At 45.3% G+C, this 24,054-nt stretch overlaps 4 protein-coding genes across 4 annotated transcripts; 3 read left to right on the forward strand and 1 right to left on the reverse strand.

The window, feature by feature from the left end:
* The first annotated feature begins 597 nt into the window (after nt 1-597).
* Nucleotides 598-6,208, forward strand: LOC136963253 (transmembrane protein 151A). The gene is made up of 2 exons (XM_067257311.1): nt 598-899; nt 3,645-6,208. Exons 1-2 carry the CDS (start codon nt 840-842, stop codon nt 5,277-5,279), a joined length of 1,695 nt encoding a protein of 564 aa, XP_067113412.1. The 5' UTR covers nt 598-839; the 3' UTR covers nt 5,280-6,208.
* A 2,878-nt stretch (nt 6,209-9,086) lies between these two features.
* tmem179bb (transmembrane protein 179Bb) lies at nt 9,087-11,727 on the reverse strand. The gene is made up of 5 exons (XM_067257547.1): nt 11,593-11,727; nt 10,753-10,949; nt 10,298-10,435; nt 9,937-10,015; nt 9,087-9,762 (listed from the first exon to the last, which is right to left on the reverse strand). The coding sequence occupies exons 1-5, from the start codon at nt 11,695-11,697 to the stop codon at nt 9,628-9,630; spliced, it is 654 nt and encodes a 217-aa protein (XP_067113648.1). The 5' UTR covers nt 11,698-11,727; the 3' UTR covers nt 9,087-9,627.
* Nucleotides 11,728-14,416: 2,689 nt separating this feature from the next.
* Nucleotides 14,417-18,974, forward strand: slc3a2b (solute carrier family 3 member 2b). The gene is made up of 9 exons (XM_067257557.1): nt 14,417-14,560; nt 15,126-15,380; nt 15,584-15,774; nt 16,185-16,358; nt 16,486-16,580; nt 16,781-16,923; nt 17,268-17,583; nt 17,742-17,813; nt 18,162-18,974. Exons 2-9 carry the CDS (start codon nt 15,160-15,162, stop codon nt 18,507-18,509), a joined length of 1,560 nt encoding a protein of 519 aa, XP_067113658.1. The 5' UTR covers nt 14,417-14,560; nt 15,126-15,159; the 3' UTR covers nt 18,510-18,974.
* A 1,460-nt stretch (nt 18,975-20,434) lies between these two features.
* Nucleotides 20,435-23,487, forward strand: calm3b (calmodulin 3b (phosphorylase kinase, delta)). Its single transcript, XM_067256945.1, has 6 exons — nt 20,435-20,557; nt 21,540-21,570; nt 21,687-21,830; nt 22,228-22,334; nt 22,713-22,848; nt 23,146-23,487. Exons 1-6 carry the CDS (start codon nt 20,555-20,557, stop codon nt 23,172-23,174), a joined length of 450 nt encoding a protein of 149 aa, XP_067113046.1. The 5' UTR covers nt 20,435-20,554; the 3' UTR covers nt 23,175-23,487.
* Nucleotides 23,488-24,054: the final 567 nt, after the last annotated feature.

The following is a 24,054-nucleotide window of genomic DNA, read 5'->3' on the forward strand; positions in this document are numbered from 1 at the left end:
AATAAACATGTCCAAGATAGTATTTGCTGCGACCTCGTTTAAACTAGAAAGGAAAACATTTTGTAGCTTCCATTATAGGACTAGATCCAGGTTCTACCTTTCTGAAGAGTCACTTATTCACTAGATTCACCAGGGTTGAAGAGTGTAAACCTTACAGGAAGGTAGATTTCCAGGAGCAGGGTTGGACTGTAAACCTGCAGGAGGCTATCTCTCCTGGAACATGGATGGAGGCTATCTCTCCTGGAACATGGATGGAGTGTAGCTCTCCAGGAACTGAGTCCTGCCACCAAGATTCTTATTTGGAGGCAGCTCTGGCACCGCTGCTTGACGTCAGCTTTTTAACCATCGAGACGAAATGTGCAGGTAAATACTCGGCTGTTACGTGACGTAAGGGGGCGGAGTGAGATTGGAATAATCATGCGAGATTTATTTCTTAATGGAGATTCGCACGACAGTACAGAGAATTTACATACAGCACAGTTTAGGCTACTGGCACAGTGAGCAAGGCTATTTTCTGCCTCCTGTGTCGATTTTGGTTACAAATGAGTAATGTTGGAAGAACCACGGCCGCTACGCAAGCTCTTGGGATATCATCACCGGAAAAGATGATCACGCTGAAGTGAGAGGTTTGGAACTAAGGCGGCAATGCCGTTTTAGCCGAGAGAACTTGGCTAACCAGGATACTGCTTGAGAACGTCGGCTCGTGGGGAATCGAAATTAGATATGCAGAATGTTGACACAACATATGCTAAAAGAAATCTGGACACTGTGCCCAATTTCGTGGGTAACAGAACTCCGATATCTACTGCCAAACCGTAGCAAGTGAGGAGCGAGCAAAGATGCCTGCAGTGACCGTGACCGGAGAAGCGCCCTTTCTCAACGGGGGTGGGAGAGAAGAGGTAGAACGTTGGTTTGTCTGTGTGTCTACGTGGGTTCCTGTTTTTGTGTGCTTGCACGCTATATGCGCTTTAGAGTGTACTAAGCATGTAGCCTATGTGTTATTTTACCATTTTAACACTCCCTTAACACAGTCAAGTGGCAACAAAATCCTCCACTCCGAGACCAACATGTTGAGCGCAAAAAGCTGTGCAGTTTGAGATGGGGGTTTGAGTGTTGAGCTCACATCAGTTTCCAGCGCAAGACCATACGCTCGTAGATTTTAGCATTGTGCCCCACAAGGTGACTAGAAGAGTCGCCCTTCGTTAACGGAGAGACTGAACTGCAATGCAGTTGGAACAGGAGGAGAAATATTGGATATGCGACATGACTTATCTTACAAGAGGAACCATTAATCACTAAAATTGTATTGATAGATTAGCAGGTTAAAGGCTTCAAATGATCATTAATCACCGTATGGACCTTAAAGACGAACACAGGTGACATTTATTAATGTTCCTTGCTCCATAATGCTAGCCGTCTGTAATGTCTTGTTAGCCGTCTGTAATGTCTGGACGTGCAGTGACTGCATCCATTTCTCCACCTCGCAGTGCCCCCAAAGATGGGATGCTTAGGGCAGCGCACATATTCTGGTCAAATCTTTCCCAGGACATTTGACAATGTAATCTAACTAACAAGGACCACGAGTCAGCTCTTATATTCCATCTAACGCCTTCGAGTAAGTAAGGAAATCTTGTTCGATTCCAAAACAGTGGCAGATGTAGCCTACTAGTGCAAAGCGGTTGGCAAAACTTTTAGCATTATTCTGTACAGTAAACTTTGTTGTGAAGCATCATTGCCTTAGTTACGCCGCCAACCGACACAAGGTATGGATGAGCAACACTATTGTTTTTTATTGTAGACATTAACTAGCATTAGACAGAGAGAACGCGATTAGACCATCAGGACAGGATAATAACTGTCTCTTTAAAGGAAGATTACTCTGATCAATGTGGCACAAAGTCGTTTCACGGTCCTACTGTCAATACATTCAGTGGAAAAGAGAAGTATTTTTATATTTATAACTCCTGGTCCCACTCCCTTTCTCTCAGTCTTTTTTATCTTCCTAGCTAATTGGCTTTTTAGTGCAGGGCACATTGAGAGATGGCCCATCATTAAAACACTCCCACACACACATTATTTCTGTCTCTCTCACTGTAAGTATAACATAGACGTTCTATCTGCGTTTCTCTCCAGACCACGACTGGCAGTGCAATTAAACCCCTTTCACCTCCACTAAGCTGAATCCATATCCTCAGTCGTGGCATCAGCCTGCCCTTTTACAGATCACACACGCAGAAGGGGTACGGTTGAGACAGAGGGGGTCTTTTTGAGAGGGTATAGCTCGGTGGTTAAAGCACTTGACTACAGATCAAGAGGTCATAAGTTCAAATCACACCCCTATACATCTTTAGATGACTTTGGATAAAAGCATCAGCTAAATGTATATGTTATTGTCTGACTCCTCCCAGAATCCTTCTGATTCTTCAGAGTCCTACCACTCCCTCTCTTCCTTCACTTAGTCCCGTCCAGGAGCCATTCTAAGCATGTACTGCTTTATCACTCTGCCTGTGCCACGGTACCTTTCACTGCCTCTGGCAGAAGACTGCAATCTGCACTCTCCCCCACTCTAATGAGGTCTAAAAGCATCAGGCTTTTCCAATGTCCGCTAAAACCCTGTGCTTAAGAGGGGCTGTGTTACACTCTGCCAGGAAATGTGAACACGTCTCCAGAGACTGAGATGATGCATCTAGTTTTCAGCGTGAGAAGGATGCGGGGCAGGGCAGTCCAGATGGGGACATTGGGAAGCAGAATGTATTGACTTTCATTCCCTATCAGAAGCAGAATATCAGGTTTTAATCCTCTCCTTTCCTTGTCTCTCTTCTCCTGTTGTTTACCACCCCTCCCCCCAATCCTTCTACCTATCTTTCTTTTCCCCCCTCCCTTTGGCAACTGTAACTCATCATCATTTGTCTTGTCCCTCTCAACCACAACGCTTTGATCGACATCCCATTCACAACTCTAACGATACTCAACCCATTGTTATCTTTCCTGTCGTCCTCTCACACTTTCAAACATCATGCTTTGTCCCTGAGCCTTGACCGTATCTCCCATTTATAACTTTCTAACGAAATATCTGTGTGCCTACCTCTCCCCCCCGCCCCTCTCCCCCTGTTCTCCATACCTTGTCCCCCCCCTGCCCCTATCCCCCACCCCCTGTTCTCCATACCTTGTCCCCCCCGCCCCTCTCCCCCTGTTCTCCATACCTTGTCCCCCCCCTGCCCCTCTCCCCCACCCCCTGTTCTCCATACCATGTCCCCCCCCTGCCCCTCTCCCCCACCCCCTGTTCTCCATACCATGTCCCCCCCCTGCCCCTCTCCCCCACCCCCTGTTCTCCATACCATGTCCCCCCCCTGCCCCTCTCCCCCACCCCCTGTTCTCCATACCTTGTCCCCCCCCGCCCCTCTCCCCCTGTTCTCCATACCTTGTCCCCCCCTGCCCCTCTCCCCCTGTTCTCCATACCTTGTCCCCCCCTGCCCCTCTCCCCCTGTTCTCCATACCATGTCCCCCCCTGCCCCTCTCCCCCACCCCCTGTTCTCCATACCTTGTCCCCCCCCTGCCCCTCTCCCCCTGTTCTCCATACCTTGTCCCCCCCTGCCCTTCTCCCCCACCCCCTGTTCTCCAAACCCCCACTCTGTACCCCGTAGCAGCGTCCCTGTAAACCCTCCCTCCCCGGCTCCCTGTGTCGAGAGTCCCACTGGAAATGCCTGCTCCTCACGCTACTCATGTTCGGCTGCTTCGGCACGCTCAGCTGGTGCTCTCTCTACCGAGTCACCGTCATGGCCGCCGACGACCACGGCCTCTACTACGGCGGCCGAGCCCGGCTCTACCACGACAGCCCCTGCTCAAACGGCTACGTCTACATCCCCGTGGCCTTCCTGGTCATGCTCTACATCGTCTACCTGGTGGAGTGCTGGCACTGCTACTCCAAGACGGCCTCGCTGGCGAGGGTTGAGATCAGCCAGGTGTACGACCGAGTCCAGAGGCTGCAGCAGGCCATGCCCTGCATCTGGTGGAAGGCCATCAGCTACCACTATGTCCGCCGGACGCGTCAGGTGACGCGCTATCGCAACGGCGACGCCTACACCACCACGCAGGTCTACCACGAGCGGGTCAACACGCACGCCTCCAGCTCCGAGTTCGACTACACCCGGCACGGCGTGAAGGACGTGTCCAAGGAGCTCCTGGGGCTTCTGGAGCACGCCGCCACCCGCCTTCGCTTCACCAAGTGCTTCTCCTTCTCCTCCGCCCGCGCCGAGGCCGCCTACCTCACCCAGCGCGCTTGCTTCTTCGCCGACAACGAAGGTCTGGACGACTACATGGAGGCGCGCGAGGGCATGCACCTGAAGAACGTCGACTTCCGGGAGAACATGCTGGCGTTCCCCGACCCCGCGCGGCAACCCTGGTTCTCCCGACGACACGTGTTCTGGCTGGCCTCCGCCCTGCTGTTGTCCTGGCCGTTGCGCGTCATCTCGGAGTACCGGACTGCCTACGTCCACTACCACGTGGAGAAGCTGTTCGGCGAGAACGAGGACGCCAACGACAACGACAGCGCCGAGGCGGGGAGCTACCGTCACGGTCTGGGGGCGAGGGAGCGCGGGGGCCCCAGGCTGCGCGTCATCTCCAGGGTCAACACGGTGGACATCACCGAACTGGAGTGGCACATTCGCTGCAACCAGCAGATGGTCCCCAGTTACTCCGAGGCGGTGTTGATGGACCTCAACACCGGCGCGCTGGCGCCCACGCCGCACAACCTGACGAGGAGGAACTCCAGCTACGTCCTCCAGAGCTGCCCCAGGTGCTGCAGGTCCATAAGCAGCTCCTCGCTGCCCTCGCGCGTCAGGGGCAACGTCGCGATGGGCGCCGGATCTTTGCGGAGCGGGACGGTGGGGAGGCTAGGGGGCGGAGGGAGGCTGGCTCTCAGCCGTAGCGTGTTCTCTCTGGGGCGCCTGCACACGGTGCGTCAGGCCTGCCTGTTCCACTCCAGGAGCCTCGGAGGAGGACTGGGAGGCCGGGGGGACGACGGGGGAGGAGGGGGTGGGTTTCTGGGGCTGCGGAGGACCAACGAGGAAGGCAGAGGGGTCCTGGTGGGAGACGAAGAGGATGAGAACGAGGTTCGGCTGCAGGAAGACGGGGAGCAGGAAGTGGAGGGAGGGAGGTCAGAGGTCAGGGAGGGGATCACAGAGAGGCCTCCAGCCTATCAGGAAGCTCTCCACTTCCCTGTTCTTATCGTCCACGGTGAGGAGAGCTGTCATGGAGGCGGAGACCTGGACGCGGGATAGTCCCCTGTGATTGGCTAGGGTGATATACACTGCGATTGGCTAGGGTGATATACACTGCGATTGGCTAGGGTGATGTACACTGCGATTGGCTAGGTGATATACACAACTGAAACTATGGAACGAGAAAGAGTAGAATAAGGAAGTAGAGGGACGGTCTGTGTGTTTGGTGGTGAGGACATGATTGGAATGCTGTTAGATGGTTGAATTGAATGGTTTAGTCACGGTGACCGGAAAACAGTCTGGACCTGTAAGGTTGACCTTCCTTATCAGAAAAACGGGTTGAAGTTTGAGATTATAACAAGACTGTTGTGAGGGACAATATATGTCAAATGTCTTGTGTGGCGCACAGTGCACGAGTTGCACTTTATTTTATAGTACAGAACCACACACAACTATGAAGTGAATACCAGGGCAAAAAGTACCATCAGAACAACAAAATGGCCGTCTTGGTACGAAACGGAAGCTGTTCTTTGCATGTTTCCTCCAGCATCAACAGATGTGTGACTCCGTGAAATGTTAGGTGATCTAAGAGGCTTTCTGAATTTAGAGGTTAGGTGGGAGGTAAGAGAAGGTAGTTGTGAAGGAAAGACAAGTTTAACTTTTCAAGCCGAATATGCAAATTGGTCTTTGTAAAGAAAACAGTGTGGTTATAGTTAAACGTTCAGGTTGCACATGGACAGAACAATTATAATGCAGTAGATTTACCTTCAGTGTATCAATATTAAAACATATTTAACCTAGATAATATAGTGACGTCATCAGAAGCAGCATGATTGCATAGACAGTCCAAAACTCAACAATCCTCTTATAACTATACCTGCCCAACAGGATGGCAGTAATGACATGTGATCAGAAATACACATTATAGGAACATCTAGATGCAAAATGTTCACCTACAGGCGTATTAGTTTAGATCATTCAGTAGTATCTAATAGTATACAAACGTCCTCCATAGTGATGCGATGAGTCCTGAAGGGTCCTACTGGAGATCAGAGCTGGTGCCACGGATGTGTGGGATCAACAGGAAGACGCATGCGGTCCTTCCTGTCCGAGCTGGACCAGGGGGAACACGGCAGGCGGAGCAGGGGGAGGACCAGGCGGGCAGAGCGGGAAATCAACCGCACCTGAGCGACTCGAGTTGCTCCGTCTCTGTTCTTCCTGAAACGAGACACCCCCTCCCCCCATGAAACACGACACCCCCTTCCCCCCTTTTTCAAAATCTCGGCCACGTGTCCTTCTCCACTTTTATAAAGCAGGGGGGTTCCTCCAAGTCTCAGGTATACCCACTGTGACATCACCGTGTGAGGTCAGCTAGGTTGCAGTCCCATACTCACATTCTCTCGTCTTTCTGTTGGTCCCATCAACAATACTGTGTGTGCAGAAACCTTGACGCATATCAAATATCGTCATATTTGTTAATGTTGCAAGTAGACAAACTGTCTCCGAAAATCTCTTTGTCTGTCGCTGTCAGATAGCTCTGGTAATTCTGATATTTCTGAGGAATTGGTATAGTTCAGTGAGAGAGTATTTGACTGTGTAGCTAGGTTAAGATTCCACTCTGCACATCCCTTTGGAGAAAAGCACTTGCTAACTATCTACATTCATTGTCGTGATCTAGATTAGTTTACTCGGCACATAAATCAGCATTACCCGCTCAGTGTAATGTGGTTTAAATAAACGTATTGTGTCCAAGCACAACTAAACACAGTAAATACCAATACCCAGATACAGATACAAACCAGCACGCTAATATGTGCTCTGCTGTTCATACAAACACACCTACTGTAGGTGCATGTTTTAAGCACAATCTTGCTTAAAGTTGCCACGCAATCTCCTAGCACGAACATTTTAACAGGTAATTTCCAATATTGATCAGTAATAATGTACTGGCATCGTTAAGCACCACAGTGAAGTCAGTGTGTGTAACGCTAACCCTAGTGAAATACAAAAGCACATCGAATCATGACAATGACTGTGGCAACTCCTTAATTATTAACTATTACAAATCCATGTTGAATGTGATCATGTTGAGTATGGTGGTGGCACAGAAGCACTAATAAAGTCTGTCAACTTTAATGTTTTCTCATTGTCTTTTTTTGTTGATAATATATTCGTCAAATAATATATTTGTAGTAACAATTTATATTATTATGATGGCCAGAAATATGTTATTTATCTGGTGGATTTGGTTCACATGAAAACTATGGATGATGACATGAAAACAACTGCATGTCCAAGTGCATTCATGCCTTTTGGCTGCTTTCCCTCTCCCCCTCTCCCCCTCCCTCTTTCCTCTCATCTTCCCTCCCCTCCCTCCCTCCTTCCTCTCATCTTTCCTTCCTCTCCTCTCCCTCCTTTCTCTCATCTTCCCTCCCTCCTCTCTCTCCCCTCCCTCCTTCCTCTCCCTCCTCTCATCTTCCCTCCCCTGCCTCCCTCCTTCCTCTCATCTTTCCTCTCCTCTCCCTCCTTTCTCTCATCTTCCCTCCCTCCTCTCTCTCCCCTCCCTCCTTCCTCTCCCTCCTCTCATCTTCCCTCCCCTCCTTCCCTCCATAATCTGGATTTGGGGCGGGGCTGTGACCCATCACGTCTCATGTGAAACACAAGCTGGACATCCACTGTGTTGGGACCTGAGAGATGAGGGAATATCTCGGGACAGGAAACACTGTGCACGTTTTCCACACGTGAAACTGTTCAAGTTGTGGTAAGTAACAAATAGGTGATTTTTCCATTCTTGGTTTCTTCTCTAGATTAGTGTAAATCATTTGTGGGTACATGGATAATACTTTCTATTTGGAATTCCAGTTACAGAACAGGGACAAAACATAACATTGGTGTGATTATATTTATAGTCAGTCACATGTAAGCCTATTTAAATTAGAATACAAGTAGTCGCTTATTCCATTTCGCTGTTGACACAGCGAGTAGTGGGAGTTTTGTCACCAGAAAATAAGCCAGAAGAAATAAGATTAGCTGTAAGCTGCTTGCAGATGATGATCAAGACAATGGCTGCCGTCAATCATAGTCTTCATGAACATTCACAAGAGGAGGGCTGTGGATTCGAAAGTGGTTTTAATGTGAACTGTACGGCGACGTTAAATCACGCCAGTCAAGTTCAGTTTGTATTCCTCCTAAGGGTTGTCTAGTTCAGCTCTGTGTTTGAGAACTCGTCTTCCTGCTCCCACCATCCACTAAACTACCATCCAACACTTCTCTCCCTGTCTGTCACCCTGTCCGTCTACCCCTCATGCTTATACCCCTCGAGTCTGACAACTCTTGATCGTTTTCTTTGTAACCCTCAACCTCCAACAGTGTCATATCCCATCCTGCCACCCCACCCAGCCAGATCCAACCGTGTCATACCACTCAACCCCCCCACCACCCCACTAAGCCCCACCCAACAGCCTCCGACCCCCCTAACCCCCCCTTCCCTCCACCCAAACAACCTCATAACCCCTTACAACCACCCCACCCACCCATCCCGATGTCTAAGGAGCAGGTGGACTCAGTGGTGCTCAGCGTGGAGGCTGTGCTGGCAGAGGCTGCCAGGCTGCAGGACCGGTGCCAGGCGCAGAGCGGCCAGCTGGCCGTGGTGACCGCCCAGCTGAGGCAGGAGACACTCAGCCTGCGAGAGCACAGCCAGGCCGTGCAGGCAGACATGGCCGCCATGCGCAGGACCCTGGAGAAGTTGCTGGACACCAAAGCGGCTTTCGAAGCGAAAGAAAGACAATGTCGTAAACTGAGCAGGCAACTGTGAGAGAGTTGGGGGGTTTGATGAGGGATGGGGTGGAAATGGAGTAGTGAGATTTTAGAAATGACATGAGAGGCTTTTATTTGTTCAAATAATCTTCAAACACACTTAAAATATCATGGTAATGAGTGGAAATGAAACCATGATTGTCTATCATGAAACAAAACTTTTGCACCAACCTTCTTTCAATGAATTGCATTTCCCTAACAGAATGTATATATTTAGTTTCAGACGATTGTGAAAGTTTGGGTTAGAGGAAAATGTACCCTGTAAATAAAAAAGCTTCCACGTGTGTCCAAAAAAGAAAGTCTGACTATGTCATGCGAAGACAATTATTGATTTTGATCCTATTAGTCTTTGGCAGTTTGTTGATATCATGTTACTTATATCACTATCTCTCAATCTCATCTACAGCCAAGCTGAAAATAATATTCAGCTCTTTGCACCTCTCAATTTCTGTAGCAGACTATATTACATCTGGATAAACCTGATTCACAGTGGTTCCCTACCACATCTCAAAACCCACACTCAGCTCAGACCCATTCTGGAGGGTTCCCATGCAGGATCCAGGGTGCGGTGACCTGGAGAAGAGGTCAGGGGTCAGACCGGGCGGTGGAAGAAGGGCTCTCTCTCGGTGACACGCCATAGTGACTCAGACTGCATCTCCTGACGTCTCTGCACCATCACCACCACCACGATCAGAACCCAGAAGAAGAAGTTGACCCACACTGACCGCTGGACAACACACAAAGAAGAAGAGAAGAAGAAACCACATTTTCCAAATCATTACATTTGGATCGGGTAAGCGCTTATTAAGCAGCACCATTCAAAAAGTTCAAATGTGTTTATTAACAGGCGTTTTGAAACTAGTTTGGGGCAAGATTTGAAAGTGGGAATGCCAAGACGCACCTCTGAGCTGCATAAACCTGAGTAGAACTGCGTCCCAGTATTGGGGCTGGCCCAGGTTACATTCTCTGCCTCTTCACAGCTAAAACAAAACCAAATGAGTTACACAACAGAACACAGGACAGTGGGGTGGAACACATTTGACATTGGATTCATTTAGCGGATGCTTTTATCCAAAGGGACATAATAAATTGTGCATATGGAAAGTACGTTTGAAAATCAAGGATCAGAAATGTTAACAGTATTTCAGTGGTCGGGGCCAATGAACGATGCACCACAAGTGATCGTGTTTCCCCAGTGACAAACGTCTCTGAAAGGAGGAATCCGTTGCGTATGAATCCGTTGCCGTTCCCTCACTCCTCACCCGTGTAAGGATGGCACGTTGTGGCGAGCCGACAGACACAGACGCTCTCTCCCAATCCTCAAGGTGCATCCTGACACCACCAGGAAGAACAGCACAACCCCGCAAACACACAGAGTCACGTTCAGCCACACTCTCTCCCTGAGGACGGCCGGAGGGAGGAATCAAACGTGACATTCAGGATCACAAGGACACAACTGCAACTCGGTTAACATCCTCTTTGTTATTTTTTAATCCAGTTTAAGTAGGCCTAAATGTTAATTATAACATAAAGACATATATAATATAATTATAAAAGGTGAAAAATACAAATTAATATAATACTCTTAATATGATTGAATGTGATAATTACATAATTGAATCAATAATATGATCATACGAGGTTAATAAACCATTAATGATATTTGTTGTCGATGTTAGACTCTCTGGCGCCCCTGTTGGTGGTTGCGGTACTTCACCTGTTGACCTCCTCGTCCACACAGCAAGTGTAGATCCAGTAGAGCGTGAGAGAGAAGCAGTAGATGGACACACACACAGAGATGGCCGAAATAAAGTAGCATAAGGAGGGGTGACTGGGGCTCTGTAAGACCAAGTTTCTGCCTGTAGTGTTGTATAGAACTGTGCCGTATAAAACGCACTGGCCTGCAAAGTGACCCTGGAACACACAAAAATAGATGCACAGAATTACAGTTTTACAAACATATTTGCCATTGTGCTACTCTAAAATAATCCATATGCCCACTGATTAGAGTAAGTTTATTTTTGTGTATTAAAAAATAAAAATGTCTAAACCCGCTAATCTGAAATAATCATAGACAATGATACCGAGACGGTGTTGGCTCAGGGGTGGGGGAAACACACGCTTTCCAATTAACATGCCTACCAGACAGCCGTGCTAAAGCAGCCTTTCACACAAAGGGCCTCTGTCTACGGCCCTGAATAGATACAGCTAGGAGCCTAATTCAATAGAGGTGGAATTCCAGATTTTGTTTTTACATTCATGATCACTCTCATTCTCTAACCCATACAGTTGAAAAGGTTCCACCCTCCTTTTCGTATCTGTTGTTAAACAATAGGGTCTAAGTATTTAAAACGCACCCAATTCTGTATAGGGAAATTGAATCTAGGCCTATATGATATCCTCCGGTGTTACATAGGGAAACTCATTAGTGTTTATGATAACGTTAAACATTTTAAAGGATATAGGCCTTCGGAGTTAATCCAGGTTTCATGTTTAAAATATAGGCTATTTGCAATGTAAATCGCTCAAATGATAAAACTATAGGTTATAGGCCTACCTGAGTGATGGTCAGCGAGGCAGCTGTTATTATTCCACATATGAAGCAGCCAGCATACAACACCATCTCCAGAATAAGGAGCCACGGCAAGACCATCCCGGACATTTGTACATTTGAACAAATACTTTCGCTGGTTTATAGAACCAATCTAGACGCGCCTTGTGGACCAAACCATCTGCAATAGACACACTCTCAACTGAGAGCCTTCGTTTCCTACAATTTTGCTGTTTTTGCATATATTGCAAATCATTATTAGATTAATTGAAAGAATACGATGCATTCATAGGCTACTGCACTGTTTCTTGGAATGTGATTGTCTTGTTAGTTTTGCATGCGCAAGACATTAGAGAAGGGGCCAAATCTGCATAAGTAAATTGTGAATATATTAAACGATAGTCTGCATATCATTTTTGTTATACAGTTTTATATGACATTTACAAGTAAATTGTTTATAAAGTTAATACTCAAGAACTCACGACTTTCTTTAGCCTGCATCTACAGTGCTGACCACAGAACGGCGCTGTGTAACAAAGAATCACCAATTCGGAGCAACAGCGGATTTAGACTGTATGTAGGCTAAACGAATCGGATTCACACAACCATTTTGATCTACATGCTTGCAGGTCGCCATTGTAAAAAGTTAAATACTGTCTCTTCACCCTCAGCAATTTAGAAAGTGATTAAGGATTATCTAATATATTCAGAATTAGCTACTTAAATTAATTTCTAGGACGTTCTCAGATCTAAAACTACCCTAGCTCTACCCTCTAATACATTCGGAGAGATTTGACACTATATAGAGGCTATTTTGTCAGATATAATGTTTTTGCGACAAAGTAGAGCCTGGCTCGACTTGAACGGATCTCTGACATGTTAATATCCGTTCTGCCGCACGAGCAAAGGAACAAGATCAAATCATAACCGTACTCATTATCATGACACTGTCGAGCGATGTGAATTTGAATACCCAATACAGAGTCAGCGATGGAATACAAATGCAATTCAATATCCCTCACCCTGTGATTTTGCACACATTCATAGAAGGCTAAACCTGAACCGATGAATGAGGTTAAGTCGAGACGCAACATGCCCAATCCCGTAGGTAGGCTACAGGTCAGATAGCCAGTATCAGCAGTATCAGCACAGAGTTACCCTCTGAAAGTTTAAAAAGGAAAAGTAAAGCACAAAAGGAGAGTGCTTTTGTGCTTTTCATATGGGACATTGGATATCAGTTTGTCTGTTAATAACAATAGTGACATCATGTTCCAAGTCAGGGACCTGCCTTTTTGTTTTAATTTCGTAGGTCCTTCCACCGCTTGACGAGATCACAGACTATATTAGTAGGAACACTGATCTAATCAGAGTATTTCTACAAACTTAAAGGAGAGCACTATCATTGATCTATGGGGTAGAGCAGGAGAAGCCTGTAATCTGGTCCCGCATATCTTGCTAAACAAAATGTTGTTCCTGTAGTCTGTCTTTTTAAGAAGACCAAGGAACACAATGTGCTCAGCCGTGTTGACAAGACACCAGACACCCCTGTCTCCCTGCCTCCGCCGCCCACATGCAGAGACATAAACATAACGTTTTTTGTTAATAACTGGTCTCTGTACACTGCATGTTAACACAGAAAGACAGGACACTTACTCAAAGTATACCTGACCTACCCTCCTGCATTACTTTAGCATGTACTATATTAAAACCCACACTGTATATCAACCACCATACATGGACCTCCTTCCCAAGAAACCCACACCCCCTCCTCGCCTCACATGCTTCAGATTGCAGAGCACATGTGCGGCATGTTTTTCTACAGCAGGGGTACAGGGTGTAGGCAATGGACACAAACAATGTTCATCTTCAGGTCCTGGGTATAGACCCTGGATCAAATACTAGAACCGGGAGACCTAGACATATTTCAGTGGTCAGAACAGCCTGGATACTGACTTTAGGGGCCATGGTGGGGCTAAGTGGTGGTGGTTTCAGTTAACATGGTTTGCATTGATCTACATTGACTACAAAGAAATGCAAAAATTGATTGCGTCTGTCTGGATTGTGTCTTGATTAGTTTATCAATAGGGCATTTCCCAATTTTCTCTTTGCGTAAATATGTTATCTTGAGTAATTATACATTATCTTAATAGCTGGTAGAATAAGAATGCAGGTCATTTTAACGTGGTCAAAATTCCAGATCTACACAGCCTGGATTAGAAATTATTTCAGACTTTAGATTTTTAAATCATGAGGTAGGAGATTATTGAAACAAAGAAGCTTTGAATGTGTTAGACACAATTTGGGAACCAGTTCCTCTAGGTAAGGGGGGGTTAGGCTTTTTTGAGTTTTACATGTTTTGCCACTTTAGAACCATGCATTCTCATTCAACTTGTTTGCATGCTCCTGAAATGTTATCCATAGCCTACATTCAGTTAAAAAGATTTGATAGAAATTACATCCTTTGACGTTATAAAATACACGTGATTTCTTGAAGCCAATTCGCAATTCAAAACAAAAACAAGCTATATTGGCTTTGGTTTTATGTTAGTTTTTCTGGGTATTGAACAAAGATAGCTACATCAAGTACAGCACTTGTTTGTCTCAACTCAAAAAAAAGAGGACGGGGTGGGGTACACGAAGGTGACAAGTTAAGGTCGTATCCATTGTTAGGATTCCAGAAGATAATACGCACTGATGTTGCGACTTTCTCACGAGATGGGCGTCGTTATATAGCATAGATAATTGTGTGAAGGCTCACTCAGGATAATTAATTTAACTCTTTAACAGAAAATAGCTAAATAGTTTTAGCTTTCGTGGCAGCGCCTCCTTAATTCTTTTGGGCAGTTGTCGGCTTGAGGACATGACGGCTTGCTATAAAACCACTACCATCACTGATGCTTCGAAATAAACATTTTCTGAGCTATAGTAGCAGGGAGTACCATCACTATAATTAACATCCAGTCAACCTCTTCAGGTAAACCATTGTATTATATTCTGCTCATTTATATTGCCATGTACAAACAATGCATTTTAGAAGAGAGTCGTTTTTATTTTATTCTTTTGAAAATGTGTATTGTTTAGTTAAATAGACCAAAATATTGTTTGTGTAATTGTAATATACAAATAATGGAATAGTGTCATTTTGGTGGTAAACAGAGCTGCACATTTTATTCCTATTAAGGTTGGCAATAGTTTTAGCGCGTTAATACCAAGCAAGCACGCGAATTGAACTAGATTAATCCGGTTTGCCGTGCCCACGTTGTTAACGGGTTTGTTAGACGAAGCAGAACGCTTCACATTTATCGAAAATATCTAATAGAAATTGTAGTTTGTTGGGTTTTGTGTGGCATTTGGGCTTTCAACACATTGTGCCTATTTCAGGTGATGCAATGTCACATTGACGTTACCTCCTAGAGGTTGATACCATTGCGCATGTGTCATGACTCAAACCGGTTTATTTGCTCAGTTTGACAGCCACGAGAAAATGTCTTGACCTGCAACGTTGTCTATAATTTCCCCTGTATTTTTTTTCTCTTAAGAAATATTAAGTGAGACTTAAGTGGGACCGCCACAATGAGCAAAGACGCCGAGGTAGACCTGAAAGATGTGGAGCTCAACGAGATGGATCAGGAGAAGCAGCCCATGACTGCCGACGAGACGGGAAATGGAGAAGCCGTCTCTCCCACTGGGACAGAGAAAAATGGCAGCGTAAAAGTGAAAATCCCAGAAGAAAAGGAGAGTAAATTTACTGGCCTGTCCAAGGAGGAGCTTCTCAGGGTAGCTGGCACCCCAGGGTGAGAACCTAATTATATACATAGGCCTATTTTGTTCGGATAGGAACAAAGACAGACTCTATTTACCATTGACATTGTATCCATTCATCACTACATTACATACATTTAACCAAATGTATTATAAATTGATGTTCAATCGATATGTAATTTAATCTCCCTTAATCTTAATCCCCACCTCCTTCCCTCCCTTGTCTCTACCACAGTTGGGTCAGGACCCGCTGGGCCCTCCTGATCCTGTTCTGGCTGGGCTGGCTGGGGATGCTTGCCGGAGCGGTGGCCATCATCGTGCAGGCACCTCGCTGCAAAGACCTCCCTGAGATGAACTGGTGGAACTACGGACCTCTGTACCAAGTTGGGGACGTGAAGGCCTTCTCAGACTCTCAAAATCTGCAAGGTACTTTCCCCCAGGCTGAGGGCACTGATTGGTTTGTGGGGGCTCTTGAATAAGGATCTCTGGAAAATTCGGGCAATGAGGGGGGGGGGGGGGGGGGGGGGTTGCAGAAGGGTAGTGTTGATTACTGGGATGAGTAGCGTTCACGTGTCGGCGTGGCTGAATCTGCTGGAGCACTTAATCTGAAGCCGCAGCTGTCACCTAGCAACTCTCGAAACGTGCCGACCTCTTCCTATGACTCGGACGAAATTCAGGCAAAAAAAAACCTTCCACTCTTCCTGCTACTGACTATGCATGTTTCTAATGGGGTCTGCTAAGGGTCACAACCTTTTGCATTTGAAACGAAGGCCCTTGTGGTGAAACAACTTTTATTTTTGTAATTGTCGTAACATTTTTGTTCTGCTGTCTGACAGGTCTGGAGCAGAAGATTGACAGTCTGGGCCAGCTGAAGGTGAAGGCACTAGTGGTGGGGCCAATCCATGTTGCCCCGGCCAACAACCCCGAGACTCTGAATTTCGAGGCGGTATCATCTGAGGCCGGAACCCTGGAGCAGTTCAAGGGTCTCATACAGACAGCGCACAAGAAGAGTGAGTTTTGCCCTTCTGGTCCTAAAAATATAAATGGATTTTGCTTTGCCAAGCACAATTTGCGTGGTGAATTAAGGCCTGGTATTTGGATTTCTATCTTATCTATCTTGTTGTTGTTCTTGTTCAGGCATTAATGTGGTCCTGGATCTGACCCCGAACTACCAGGGCAGTGAGCCATGGTTCTCTAACGTCAGTGTCACAAACGTTGCCGAGCGACTCAAGGTGAGAATCCACATGCAACTGTATATGTATGAGAAAAATTATAATCACATTTTATAATTTTAATAGATTATTATAATTGTGTGTGAGAAATGCCTGTTTGTGTATATAAATATATGCGTATACATGAGTGAAGGGGGTGGGGATAATCTTGGCGCATTGTGAGTTGTGAGGGGTTGTTCATGTTTGACTCCTCTCCCCAGGTTGCTCTGGTGTTCTGGCGGAGCCAGGGTGTGGACGGGGTCCAGCTGTCCGGGGTGGAACGCGTGGCTTCTGTGGTTCCTTCTCTCTGGGCTGACATCCGAGCTATTGTCCAGAACAACGGGACGGATGTGGAGAAGAAGAGGTATGTCATCTACATTAGTCTGTCTATAGGTGTTGATCTGTGGGCATCAGTGAAGCCCTGGATGACTGCTTCTGAGAGGGGATATACAGATTAAATGTAATTTATTATCCTATTGCTCCTTGAGATGGTTCATTCATCTAAACCAATTGGTGTTCCTTTGTATAATTGAGGAATTGTAGCTCTGCTTACTGATTCATCGTATTAGTTTTACTGGTCACCTTGTGCCCTCTAGTGGCGTTAACTAGAACCACAGGGCGTGAAGTCATTTCTCTGACATGCTTCTTCAGCGACTGTCAACTTTATTTCAGATGATGAATAAATGTGTCCTTTTTCCCCCCTTTTAGGATTCTGATTGGAGTTACGGACAAATCCTCTCCCATGGAGGTCAGCGTCCTACAGAACTCCACTGGGGTGGACCTGCTCATGTCAGGAGTCCTACGGTCTGCCGGAATGACAGGGATGGACTGGGCCCAGGTGGTTCAGTATCTGTATGACACCTCAAAGCAGACCCAGCTGGCCTGGGGCATCGGGGACAGGACCCAGGGCCACCTGGCCTCTCTGGTGGGCTCCACCAAGGTCAACCTCCATCAGATGCTCATGTTCACCTTGCCTGGGACCCCTATCTTCAACTATGGAGATGAGATAGGCCTGGAGGACGAGGTGAGTCTCCACGTGGGACTATACAGAATGATTGTGTGATTTTATGTGTGTGAGAATGGTGAGGCGGGATTGTCAGTTGCTGTATTATAGGTCTGCATCCTGTGCTGGTTCTCCTGTGTTGAGGGGTGTGTGACGTATTGCTTTTCTCTTCTTAACAGGCGACTTCCAAGGTTCCTATGATGCTGTGGGATCCTACGGAGGAACCTAAAGGGCTGAACAGCACTCTCAAGGTATGCTGATGTATTTAATTTTCTCTTTTAGAAATGAGCTGCACAGTTATTTTTATATCGGGGGTCAGATGGCTGAGCGGTAAGGGAGTCGGGCTATTAATCAGAAGGTTGTTGGTTCGAATACCGGCTGTGCCAAATGATGTTGTGTCCTTGGGCAAGGCACTTCACCCTACTTGCTTCGGGGGGAATGTCCCTGTACTTACTGTAAGTCGCTCTGGATAAGAGCGTCTGCTAAATGTAAATTACAAAAAGGAAATCCCATTGGGGGGAGGGGGATTCCTTTGAAATTGCTAGACTTGCATGGCTGACACTTTTTTTTTGTTTTTTTTTTCATAATTGACTTCCCAGGAGGAGAGGAACCAGAGGCTGTCGACCCGCACCTTCTTCAAGACCCTCAGTGACCTGCGTGGGAAGGAGCGATCCCTTCAGCACGGCGACTACATCCCCCTCTTCAACTCCACTTCCGCCCTGGCCTACCTCCGTGTGTGGGACCAGAGCATACGATACGTAGCTGCCGTCAACTGGGGCGGGGAGGCCGTGACCCTAGAGCTGACCCACCCCGAGCTGCCGAAAGAGGCCATGGTCCGGCTGAGCACTGACACGCGTGCTCTGGTCACAGACAGCTCAGTTGACCTCTCTGCACTGGTGGTCGGCCCAGGGCAGGCTGTCCTGCTCCACTTCCCCTATCTGGGTTAGAAGGCTAGAGGAGGTGTCATTTGTGTCTCATTGGGGTAAATAGTGTTTTTTTTTTTTATTTTTTTTATTTTTTTTTAGGGCATTCTGTTACATTTTAAATGTCAAGTGATGCACTGTATTGATCGTACACTGGCTCTGAGTCTTGTTTTTTCCTTTTGCAGCATGTACATTGGTAGTTACTTGAACACAGATGTGAAATGTGCTGTTACTGAAACTACATTCCATGTTAGCTGTGGAGGGAAGCTTTTTAAAAGTTTGGATTTTTAAAATATTCTTTAGAAGATGTTTAAAAGCTGTTACGGTGTCTTGTGGTAAAATTCTCCTTTCTGATGTTACAAAAAAAATGACTGCTCCGTGTGACTAAAATATGTACATCAGAGCACAATAGCCACAAAAAGGCTACTGTTATAACCTCCAGAAGCATGACAAAAAAATAAGGGGAATTAAAAACAAATTCACTTTAAATTTGGTGTCTTGCTATTTATTTTAGGCCCACTCTTGACTGGATTGAGCATATTTCTCCATCTCCAATGATGTGAAGTCAACCTTCACTTCATCATTTAAACCTTCACCTCATTGATGTCGACTGACTTCACACTTCAATGGTGGTGACTGTGTCAGGTGTCTCTCAGGTCATTCTTTATCCACGTCTACAATGCAGGATGGAACCTCGGTCTCTCCTGGTTATTTTAAAACATCTTAATAATTTATTCCCCACTGCTAGGAGGGTGGGGAACATGGTGACTGCCTTTCACACACTTAAGGAAGCAAAAATGGGGTGACATTTTATGACACATTTAGGAGTAGGCTACCGGTATGCTAGAGTGCACTGCCTCTTAATGCATAATAGCACAAGGGCACTGCTTTAATGTGATAAGGCTTTATGTGGACATGTTTCAAAGGTGAAAGTAGGTCAATGGTCAATGGCAAAATAAACTAACCCACTGTAAAAACCCATGACAATCACAGCATGTAATATAAATGTATGTAGTTGAAACAGTGAAAGACTTACCGTAGCATAGTACACCAGCATGCCAAACATAAGTAACAAGTGATTGGCACCGGTGAAACCACATATTATCAAATGAATGTTAAGGTGGTTCGTGTGACTAACACGTGGTTGCCACATTGCGGTCGCATGTAGGCCACTGGCGGAGGATTTAGTAGAGTTGTGTGAAACGAAAACCGAGAGCCTAATCTGACAGTTTTTCATGACGATGCTATTTTCACGAGAGCAAGACTGGTATGTATAGTGAAAGAGGGATTTTATTTGCCTTTTTCTATGTCAAAAATCCCATAAAACTATTTAGTTGGTGGCTTACAGGCCACGATTCAAACAAGAATCTACACAGTCACATTTGTGCCCAAATTTACAGTGGACACTAGGCAGATATGTTTCAAAATAATGTTGACCTTACCTACTCTAATCGTTGAAATACAGTATGCTTCTATACACTTTACGCTTCTGTAGCTTTAACATGGTCCGTGCCCCTCCACCACGAGAGGACTCCCTGACGCATTGCAGGTGGCCGAAAACCAATCTTGTGCTGCTTACCGGGTCAGCTGATGCGCTCCCATCCGTTTCTCTATTTCAAGTCCCTAAGAACCCATATGTGAGAATATGGTTTAATATCCTACACAATAAATATAAGCTAAGACATAGGCCTATGCCAAAAAGAATAGTCTTGCAAATTGGCGGAGCCATGTAAAATTACAGGTGAATGTATTTCAAACGCACATACTGAAAAAGAATGCAAAATAACTGTGTTAATCGACGTTATTTACAGAAAAATAGACAACATGTAATCTGTTTCATTATTTCTCTTTTTACCCATTGGGTCGGCGCATGGAGACAGTTCAGTTGCTAGGGAGTGCAGTGTCTCGCTTGACATAAGCCAAAGCGGAGTAATACCAGATATCAGGCCCATCGGTGCAGTGGCGTAAAGCGCGGAAGACCTGTGAGCCGGGCGGAGCATCAGAAATCCATACAGTCGATTATTTCTTAGCCGCATACATCTACTAAACACACTAACCATCATCTTACAATGGTAAGTTATAATTTATGCAATTAACTGGCATTAGAATGGTTATACAAACACAGAAAAGACTGGCAGCCCTAGCTAACAATAAAGACAGTTAGACAACATTATGTAGCTAGCAAGCTAGCCTGGTACAAGCTATCGAGCTATCTGACTTGCTAATATGACTTGCTACGATAGAAAAATAGTGTACTTTAGGTTGCTACTTAGACTAACATTAACTATTTTGGGCTTAATCTGCTTTTTAATCGATTTGAAGCGACAGTCATAATGTTTTAATAGTTTTTAGTGAGCTTGTTGGACATGTAATCTGTAGTGGGAAGCAAGTGTACTGTAGGCTGAATGCCCGCCTTCGACGTTGAGAAGGCCTGCTTGTACTAACTCTCGGACTGAAAACTTGCCGGCGATTGGTACCTACTAGCTAGCACTATCTACCAAGCCAACCAGGATACATGTATTTATAATTTAAATAATATGCGTTCTAGTGAACGGTTAGTGTGTATATATAATGATTTACCATCCGTTTTAAGTTATCTTGTCCTTATCTACTTAAACATCATTCACCCGACAGGCCAGTTTACATGCTAGCTAGTACCGCTATTGCTAGGCTAACTACCTAGATAGTGATTGTCAGCGAGTGCAGCGCAATTAACAGCGGAGCTAACGTAACGTTAATGAGACATTGCATGGGCTCGGACGTAGCTAGTTAATGAACTTGAAATATTCTAATACATTGACCAGTAATATCCTACCTGGTCTAACTACTCTTTCCGCACAGTCTGAACTGTTTACATTTTAGATGCAGGATGACATTGCAAGCAAACGTTCCCTGTACAATGTGTTTTCTAGGACACCGAAGCCATACATGGGAAATAGGATGCAGCGCAAACCTGACTTATTTTAGACACTTGCAGCTTTTGACAACGAAGAGATGTGATCTGTGTCCCTGCCAGTTTTAAATCTGATTCGCATGCCATAATTTGATTTTCAGGCAGACCAACTGACAGAGGAACAAATTGCTGGTATGATGCCTCCTTTTTTAGCACACAATATTTTTGTTGGCAAAATAATGCCCAAAAAATCTTTTTAGTACACAATTAACTTCTAACTTTTCTTAAAAATTCTTCAAATCATGCAGAGTTCAAGGAGGCCTTCTCACTGTTTGACAAGGACGGAGATGGCACCATCACCACCAAGGAGCTGGGCACAGTCATGCGCTCGCTGGGCCAGAACCCCACAGAGGCAGAGCTCCAAGACATGATCAACGAGGTGGACGCTGATGGTGAGAACGGCACTTGTCATCTGTCTCCCTTCTGTCACATACAGATAACATTATCTATGTCCGAAGTAGATCCATGTAATGTTTGATGTTTTTCTTGCTCTGAGGCATGCTGTGTCACGCCTATAGGTGTGCTTTGTCACCCCTATAGCCATGCTATGTTACTCCTGTTAACATGATCGGCTTCATGTTACATTTACATGACATTTATTTAGCAATCGCTCTTATCCAGAGCGACTTACAGTAAGTACAGGGACATTCTCCCTGAGGCAAGTAGGGTGAAGTGCCTTGCCCAAGGACACAACGTAATTTTGCATGGCCGGGAATCGAACCAGCGACCTTCTGATTAACAGCACGACTCCCTAACCTCTCAGCCATCTGACCCCCCAATGTTCCACAGGTAATGGGACTATTGACTTTCCTGAGTTTCTGACCATGATGGCGAGGAAGATGAAGGACACCGACAGCGAGGAAGAGATCAGAGAAGCCTTCAGAGTTTTTGACAAGGTCAGCTGCTTAAATACATTTTACATTTAGTCATTTTAGCAGATGCTTTTATCCAGAGCGACTTGCAGTAAGTACAGGAACATTCCCCCAAGGCAAGTAGGGTGAAGTGCCTTGCACAAGGACACAACGTCATTTAACACGGCCTGGAATCGAACCAGCGACCTTCTGATTAACAGCCCGATTCCCTAACCGCTCAGCCATCTGCTTACATTTGATATTCCTAATGCTATTACTCTGCAAAGCATCCTGACAATAAAATATCTGCTCAATTGAATGCGGGTACCTTGCTTAAATAAAATTGATGGATTCTCATTTAAAATGTAATCTTTTCTGATGGCTGTATTGTAAGAAATGACAACGATGTTTGTTGTGCTACAGGACGGCAACGGCTACATCAGCGCTGCAGAACTGCGTCATGTGATGACGAATCTGGGTGAGAAACTGACTGACGAGGAGGTGGATGAGATGATCAGGGAGGCTGATATTGATGGAGACGGCCAGGTTAACTACGAAGGTCAGTTTCTCCATCCCCTCGTTATGATTGGTACAGCTCAGTAATCGAGCGAAAGGGACAGATGAAAAAGACAGGAGTCTGCGGAGCGAGAGATCGCATGTTCACCCCCGATGATTAATAAATCACATTATTATCATTACCATCTCGTTCTATTTAATTGGTAGCAAGCTGAATGCACTCAAGACTTTGCACTCAAGCTTTTTGTAGTACGTGTTGTCTTGCAACACTGTCATAAATAACACATCCAATCTGTGCTGTCAGTGTTAATGAAGTCTGTTGCTTCATCTTGTCTTGCAGAGTTTGTCCAGATGATGACTGCAAAGTAAATCGGAAAAAGCAAAGGACCTTTCACCACATAAGACCAAACAGTGGGCAGCACTCACTGTCAACACTCAACAAGCATTCAACCATCCTCCTAATTAATATTATTTTTTCCGCTTTGCATTTGGTTGTCCCTCCTGCCCCTCCCCTACATCAGTGTTTGCTTGATTCAGGTGCATCAGCTGTGTTTTTATCATCTTTTTTATATGCTCAAGGTTTTTTTTCCATTAACAACATACGAGCATACAGATTCTAATGCGTTTAATCAAGAGGAACAAGTGAACAATATTTTAAGATGATACATATATATACATATATGTATGTGTGACGAAGAGTATTGCATGCTTAATTTCTTTGGGAGTGTTTTTTGTGCTTCTCTGCTTGAATCCTTTTTCTATTGTGCTTTCTCAAGCCCTTGAGAACATTGCATAGTCTCTTTCAACAGACGGTTGTAAATGTTTGCTCCAAACTGCCCAGGACAGGATTATAAAAGACATGTAGTAGATTATAAAATACATTTAGTGTTTGTATTTCAAGACAGATAAGCAAGTAATTTCTGACAACATGAAGTTTCTTTTAAATGGTTATACCAAGCAAATTTGTTCAAAACCTGACTGACTTACAAAAACGGTTAGTAATTATAACATGGTTATTTAAAAGCTTGGTGGGAAGTATTACAATTCAATATTAAGATATTCAAATTGATACACAATGAGTTCATCACTCAGTCAAGTTAATTGTTTTGAGATTGTCAGTTTATCCTCTAAACATGAAATTGCCCAGACTCAGTTGTCTGTTTTCACAAAGTGGTGAAAGAGACCTCAATCCATTCACCACGTGATCCATTTTCAAACTCAGTGGTGGTTTTAAAGGCATCCTTGCAAA

This window comes from Osmerus mordax, chromosome 19 (assembly GCF_038355195.1).
Source record: "Osmerus mordax isolate fOsmMor3 chromosome 19, fOsmMor3.pri, whole genome shotgun sequence".
NCBI lineage: Eukaryota > Metazoa > Chordata > Actinopteri > Osmeriformes > Osmeridae > Osmerus > Osmerus mordax.